General features: G+C 50.0%; 1 protein-coding gene across 1 annotated transcript; it reads left to right on the top strand.

The window, feature by feature from the left end:
• Positions 1-449: 449 nt before the first annotated feature.
• LOC135903020 (uncharacterized) lies at positions 450-3164 on the top strand. Its single transcript, XM_065433392.1, has one exon. The coding sequence runs from the start codon at positions 450-452 to the stop codon at positions 3162-3164; it is 2715 nt and encodes a 904-aa protein (XP_065289464.1).
• Positions 3165-8061: the final 4897 nt, after the last annotated feature.

The following is an 8061-nucleotide window of genomic DNA, read 5'->3' as shown; positions in this document are numbered from 1 at the left end:
AGAGAAAGAGGGAGCCGGCGAACGGACGAGGGGCGCCCCACTGCAGCACGTGCCGGCCGGCGCATCTACCAACAACTTGATCCGTTCCACCGCCTTTTCGGTGAACCGCCCACTCAGTGCGAGGCGCGGGCGCCGCCGACAAGGACGAAGGCCTCGGTGCGGCCAAAAGAGAACGTGGACTTTGTGTTTCTTCTCCTTTTCCCTTCTCCTTTCTTCAATACCTTTTGTAAATAAACCAGTCTCGAAACGGATCCCAACGAGTGAAGTTCCTTCCTTCGAGGCTCCTGCGTGCACGGCCGACGCCGTCCACCTTAGTTAACACGCAGCAGAAGTTAGCGGAGTCGTCCAAGAGCGACAGCAATTAGAGTCAGCCCAAAGGCGCGAGCATTCATTTACATTTTTTGGTGCCGAAACCCGGGAATACTTCGCCTGCTGACATCGAAAGCGCCATGGAACGACTACAGAAGAAGCAAGCTGCCCTGCGACAAGCAATAGAGAAAATCATCGCAGCGGCCAGCGACCTACTGCAATCGCCAACCATCAAAGTCGGTGAGCTTGAGGAACGCCTCGACCTTCTCCTTGAACAAGCGGATGAATTGAAATCTGTTAACGAGAGCATCGAAAAGAAGATAGATCTTCAAGAATTAGATGCAGAATTAGAAGCTTGCGCTGCATACACGGAGAAGATCTGCTCCATAAAAACAAAGATCAAGAGAGCTCTCAGGAGTCAGACAGCCAACGAGAGCCGGTCAACAACTCCGTCAGTGACAGGCGACGCATCAGAGCAGGAAGTATACCACATTGGTTCCGTCCCACCTGCGACATCCCAGCCACTATCAGCAACCACCAAGTTACCCAAGTTGGAAATCGCAAAATTCAGCGGGGACCTGCGCTCATGGCAAAAATTTTGGAACCAATTTGAATCGACTATACACAAGAACAGCACCCTGCCTGCAATAGCCAAGTTCCAGTACCTAACAAGTTACTTAACTGGAAAAGCCGCCGCTGCCATAGAGGGGTTGCCGATCAGCGATAGAAATTATGACATCGCAGTGAAGACGCTCATTGAGAGATTTGGGAAGGAGGACGTAATAATTGAGGACCACATGTCGCGCTTGCTTGACGTCCGCCCAGTGCACGATCTGCGGGACATCGAAAGGCTGAGGACCCTCTACGACGAAATCCGCTCCGGAGTCCGAAGTCTAGAGGCGATGGGAGTGTCGTCGAGCACCTACGGCGCGCTGCTTCTCACCGTCCTTCGCAAAAGCATCCCAAGTGAGCTTTGCTTGGCGTACTTCCGACGGAAGGCCGCCTCACCTGAAACGCCCCAAGACGAGCTTCTCGGTTTCCTCGATTTCATAAGAGAGGAGGTCGAGAGCAGAGAGAGAGCCCAGAGTGCACTACGCCATGGGCACCAGGACGCCGCTATCAGACAGAAAGCACCTATCAAAGGGGACGCTCGTCCTCAAAACCCATCGGCGTCTGTCCTCAGCGTAACCGATGGCGAGGCGCAATGTGCATTTTGTGGTGCAGAAGGGCATCAACCAGCGAACTGTGTCGCCCCCGTGCCCATGGCCAAGAAAAAGGAGGTGATGTCAAGAGAGAGGCGTTGTTACAAGTGTGCGAAAAAGAAGCACCGTGCCGCTGAGTGTAGAACTGCAAGGTGGCTGAAGTGTGCCAAATGCTCTGGACGACACGCAACTGGCGTCTGCGAGCTCAATCAAAGACCGACACGCCCTCCTTCAATCGGAGATGCTGCACCAGCAGAGACAGCAGTACAATCATCGCTTCAGGTGGGACCAGTACTGGGAAAGACCCGCGTGCTTCTACAGACTGCACGAGCGTATGCGGAAGGCCAGCACAAGAGTGCTCTGGTGAGAATACTGCTTGATGGTGGCAGCCAGAGAACATTTATACGACAGGAGGTTTCCCGGCGCCTCAATCTTCGCGTCATAGGAGGGGAGAAGCTGGCTATTTGCACCTTCGGAAGCGAGAGACCATCTGAAGAAAGAAGGTGTCATCGCGTGGAATGCTGGCTGCGAAACTGGCGCAACAACACCAGAGTCCGGATCGAAGCATTAGAGGTGCCCGAGATCTGTGGAGACTTCCTCCCACCACCTGACGACTCCACGGCTAGCATCGCTCGTGAGCAAGGCCTCCAGCTTGCTGACACCTTACCTGACGGCTACCGCCCTGGTGTTGGAGTTGAGCTGCTTATCGGGGCCGATCACTTCTGGGATATAGCAACGGGAAATGTCAAGCGCCTCGGTAGGAAGCTCGTGGCCATGGAGACTGCGTTTGGATGGACATTGCAGGGCACAGATTCTACATCGCCCGTCGCAACCTTCCTAAAGAACACCGGAGTGATGCGGGTAGGTGTGACCACAGCACCCGACGAAATTTCTCGTCAACTAGAATCATTCTGGGAGATGGAGCACCTTGGTATCGTCGACGATGCACAGCTGACCGCCAAAGACGACAGCGTTCTGCGGGCCTTTGAAGAAACCATTGCCCACAAGAACGGTAGATACCAAGTAGCTCTCCCATGTAAAAAGAACGCGTCAGACTTGACGGACAATCAGAGCACATCATCGCACAGACATCGCTCATTAACGGCGAAGCTGCTGCGACATGAAGAAGCAATTCTAGACTACGATCAGGCAATCAGGAACTACCTGCAAGCTGGACACAACGAGGAAGCGAACGAACTGGGTGAGTCCCCGCTGGGGCCCATTTACTACATGCCACACCGAGGTGTGCTCTGGCCTGGTAGCGAAACAACCAAGTTGAGAGCCGTATTCGATGCCTCTTCCAAAGCGGCGGAAAAGCTGTCACTGAATGACGTCTTCTTCGCAGGACCTGATCTAAATTCAAACGCCAACCCAAGCCGAGACTGCCGTAAATTCTCGCCCACTGACTTTCGCGTCTTCGGACGCGGGGGAGCTTATGCCCTTGATTCCAGTCCATTTCCTCGTAGGTCGCCAGCTACCGAGATTGCCTCCCTTTCGAGAAACCACCGAAGTCAAATCGGCAGCAGAGACACGCCAATGGAGGCGACGCGCCGGGCTTGTTCACTCATTCTGGCAACGCTGGAGACGCGAATACCTACTGCAGCTTCACTTAGCGCTTATCACAAAGCCAGGCAGAGGGAGAGGCATCGGTGAGGGAGACATAGTTCTCCTCGGGGATGATCGGGCTCCACGCCAGATGTGAAAAATGTGTCGTGTTTTGCAGACTTTTCCAGGAAGAGATGGCCGAATACGTGCTTGCAAGATCCTTCTCCCGAACCAAAGCGAACTGCGACGACCCGTACAAGCCTTGTACCCACTCGAGCTCAGTGAGGCGCCAGCCTGTGCTAACATGGTGGCCGGGAATGAGCCGGCGCTCATTGCGGGGGAGGATGTTGAAAGTCGCAAACGAGCAGCTAACATTGTTGCACCTGTGGTTGGGGGACCGACGACACAAGAGAAAGAGGGAGCCGGCGAACGGACGAGGGGCGCCCCACTGCAGCACGTGCCGGCCGGCGCATCTACCAACAACTTGATCCGTTCCACCGCCTTTTCGGTGAACCGCCCACTCAGTGCGAGGCGCGGGCGCCGCCGACAAGGACGAAGGCCTCGGTGCGGCCAAAAGAGAACGTGGACTTTGTGTTTCTTCTCCCTTTCCCTTCTCCTTTCTTCAACATCTTTTGTAAATAAACCAGTCTCGAAACGGATCCCAACGAGTGAAGTTCCTTCCTTCGAGGCTCCTGCGTGCACGGCCGACGCCGTCCACCTTAGTTAACACGCAGCAGAAGTTAGCGGAGTCGTCCAAGAGCGACAGCAATTAGAGTCAGCCGTCCGTCCGTCCGTCCGTCCGTCCGTCCGTCCGTCCGTCCGTCCATCCGTCCATCCGTCCATCCGTCCATCCATCCATCCTCTTACGCCGACCCAAGAACTGCCTGCTTGGGCTACCAGGTCGTTCCATTGTCGTCATGTCATAGTCGTCGCGCTGTTGTCGTTACGTCAAATAATTTCGGAATCGACATCTCATTGTCATCATGCCGTTGTCGTTATGCTTCCGTCGTATCCACCAATATCATTCCATCTTCGTCATTCCATTGTTGTCACTGCATCGGCGTCACACAGTCGTCGTCATCCCGCCATGGGCGACCTTGGCAAGCGAGTGCCAGAACAAAGGTGGACCACATCGAAATATGCGACATATAGCTGAAGCAATGAAAGTCTCAGAATTACCACTCGGTGTGCTAAATAATCGTGCCTTCAGGAATACAGTCTAGCACTACATTGCACGAATGCTATTCGCATGACCATTGACAGTCATAGTGAGATGAACTCTACTGTAATTTTTCTGTTATTTTTTATTGATGACGTCATCACTACGTCGCCACGCGTATTTCGAAAAGTTCAAGGGCATTACGCCACATGGTGAAGCTCAGGCAAACAAAACTCGTATGTCCAGGAAAGGTGGATATAAGTTGGTTCAGCATTGCCTAATGAGTGACATTTCTGCGTACTACTTGTACTTAAATGGGGAATCTGGTGTTTGCCCCAAGCTAAAGTTTCCTCTTAATGTAAATCTTAAGTGCAGAGCAAGCATGGTTCATGAATGACTTAGGATGATGGAAACTACCACCCCAAATGTCACTTGATAAACCACTGCAAACCTCGAGACATATACCGCATTTCAAAGCGCCGGTATAAAGGATGATTTTTTAAAGCGACGATTTCCTTGCATACTATCCCGGGTTTTGTATCCTTCGGCGCTGTCTCACTGAGTACGACATAACAAACCAGCTGACACAGCAGGAAAGTGACACACATAATGTGAGCGTACTTGTGTACTGAGTAACAAGACCTTAAAATACGTAGGTATCTAAATAAATATGTATTTCTACATCACATAGACCTCGTAATGCAATAGCACATGACATTCAGCGGCTTCTTTGATTTTCTTACACCGTTTTTTTTTTTATTTCGGCTAGGAATTATTTTCCCATTTGGTACGTGACACTTGTGTGCCTATTCTTAGACAATTCTTCAAAATGGGCATGTGCCACTGGGACAAGACGGATACCGAATCCTCAACTGTGTTAAATCAAAGCTTTTTGATTTAACACAGGACAAAACGGGCGCGCCTGGTTGTGCTTGTCGGCGCTGTAGCAGACGCCCGGAAACGGAAGCTGTCGAATAGGGATGTGTAGTGATCTGCCGTAATAATATAGTCTCATCTACAGATGCATGATGTGCGATCATGCTATCAGTTGACCGTGCTTCCTTCACTGCTTGCCGTTTAATCAGAGCTTTGCTTCCTGCTAGCTCGCTCTCATACGACGCCGAAATTTAAATGTTACGCCACATCGGTTGCCCCTTTATCCTAGCGTAATAACCTTTTGGCTAAGAAATCGCGTACGAAAAGCGAAGCTTAGGGAATTCCACGCCGGCAGAGCAGTCTAATCTGATAGAGTGTTCCCTTTTCAAAGCGGTGAAGGGACAGTTTTGCCACTTGTGGCATAGATGGCGACACTCGCAGTTTCTCCGTGCCAGCCGCTAGATTTGGGCGCATTTCTTATGCTGCTGTGTCTTCAAACGCAGTCGCCGTCTCCTCCCCGTCTGCCGTCTGCTTCAGCTGCCGCTACAGGGGCTTGCGCTGCACGGCGTTGTTGTTGTTGCCTCAAAACATGGCTCGTACTAACGAGGGAGATTGGCCACACTGGATAGATTGAAGCATATATATACACTCAAAAACATACCAAAAGGGCGAACATTTAGATCGAATCATTTGGGAATGAACTGGTAACACAGATTTTGAGTGTACCTATACATTAACTAAATAAATAAAAATTAAAATAAACTGAAAAACCAAAGAAAGAATAATCATAATAGAACAAAATGTCCCATAAATCTTTCTCTTCTGCTTCAGCTCGCGCTGCAGACGCTCGCGTGTTGATGCTCGCTTGCCACGATGATTCTTTATAAATGTGCTCGCTCGACAACCACTAAACAAATTTGGACGCATTTACAACCCACGGTGGTTACATTTCCATGCACGAAGACTATTCACACGACGCTTTCCCTGCCTCCGCCCAACAGCGTTTTCACGCTATTAGTATAGCAAAAATACCACGGGGCATATCTAGGCTTTTGCTAAATTTTGCGCATGCATATCATGCCGCAGGGATTGTGGATTGTAGAAAAAAGGTATGGATGGTTAACCTCGCAGAGAACACAAGTTAAAAGAGTAAAGAAAGCGGACTACAAAAGCAGTATTACCAGAAACTAAATGCTAATCTAGATTTCGTCGAACAGCTATGTTTTCAGGAGCGTTGAGGCAGCTCTAGGAACATTCGTGCTCAGCCCACTGAACAGCCTTTTTAAGACCGTATGTGGCAGTAGGAAAAATATTTCATTTCCTTTGCTGTAACCGCACTGTTATCAGAAAACGAAACTGTTTAATACTTTGTTAATTCACAATCGAACGTGATTAACAGCCTAAAACTATTACATGCGCGACGAGGTGTCACCTTTGAGTTCAACAAAGCACAGGAAAGCCAACGTGTCCCAGCTGAAGACTCAAACCCCGACTGAAGCGATACAGCGTGATGCGACAACCGCGTAGCGTGACAATCGCTCCAGGCAAGCGGGTATCAAATGAAAGCAATACATTTCGGTTGCAGCACTTATCAAACAACCGAGCAGCGCGGAGCTCGCGTTTCCAATCGGAGCGACCCGCATCTGCGTTTTTGTCTTGTCCGCTTGTCGCCTGCTATGCAGCCCTGTTTGGCCGCGTAAGAGCCCCTTCCCAAGCTGGGTATTTAATATCCAATTTCGACGGTACATGGCGCGCTGTATTTGCGTTAGCAGTCTGCATAAGCGGAGGAGAAGAAGAGCACTTGAAGAAGGCCTGTTGCGGAGAGGGTTGAGCAGCGGAGACAAGGGGTATACGGCGGCGCGCTTACGTTCGCGGCATCGAACGGAGCGAACGCGTTCGCGAGTGCCAGAGTCGGCTCTCCTTTATACATTACTCTGTGGTCGTACAGTGCTCTGCGCCACCTCCCATCCCCATTCTTCCCTCGACAAGCATCATACGTCGCCTTAGCCCTCGTGACATCGCTGCGTCCTCGTCTCGCCGTGTGCGTCCGCCAGATTTGGTGTTTGCATTTCGGCCTAGCTTCTGAATGGCGCAACGCTACAGCACTGCATGAGATTAACGTTATAACTTCTGCGGAGCATAAACACATACATTGCATGAGGTTGCGCATTTGGGTAAATTGAAATTAAACTCAACTGTAATTATCGAATTTAGCTTAATGATATTTACATAACTGCTCAACGAAAGATTCGTTTCTCATAGATTCCAATATGGGCGTGGAATGTGCATAATTTTTTTTTCCGGCGGCAGTTCAATAATCGAAGTCGACGATTAGGGTGAAAAAAAACCAAGCCATTTCCATTTTGCGCTAGTCTCCTTGGCTCGGACGTGGTACGGAGGTAGCCATGCAACCGTTATCGCTAGGAGCGGCCACGGAACACCCCGCTTGATAAAAAAAAGCGCAATAGAAAATAAAATTGAATTGTTACAAAATGCGGGCCGTGGTTTAGTTTAGTTTGTGCTTCCTTAGCTAAGTTCTCTTTAACAACGACATCTCCCTTGAGATATGTCTCCACTTGAGTACTCCCTTAACTCTGACGAGGAACTATGTTTCTTCAAGTGATAAATAAGAACATCGAAATAAATCATCATTGCGTTACATGTATCACGTTCGTTGTTTCGCAAGCTGGTACCTCTGGCAGAGCCCCTTCTCGAGCTAAGTAATACAGGCACTTCACGGCTAAAACGGGCTCAATATGCCAGATCCATGAATGTTCGTCGGTGTAACCGAAGATGTTATGCTACCATATTTTGATTAAGTGTAATTAACTGTCATACTTTCCTGAATACACACGCCCGATAGGCTCCGGACAAAGCGACACATAGGCCGCGGAACCTATATCGTACAACAATAAAGAGGACCATATCAAGAAAGCTCGAACTTGTTCTCAATTCACTTCTCCACTAGCT

This window comes from Dermacentor albipictus, chromosome 1, assembly GCF_038994185.2.
Source record: "Dermacentor albipictus isolate Rhodes 1998 colony chromosome 1, USDA_Dalb.pri_finalv2, whole genome shotgun sequence".
Taxonomy (NCBI): Eukaryota; Metazoa; Arthropoda; class Arachnida; order Ixodida; family Ixodidae; genus Dermacentor; species Dermacentor albipictus.
The sequence above is the reverse complement of the archived record's forward strand: the minus strand, read 5'-3'. Positions and strand labels throughout refer to the sequence as shown.

Bases quoted from the DNA above. Each gene is read 5' to 3' on its own strand.
- LOC135903020 (XM_065433392.1), top strand. From the start codon at position 450: ATGGAACGACTACAGAAGAAGCAAGCTGCCCTGCGACAAGCAATAGAG.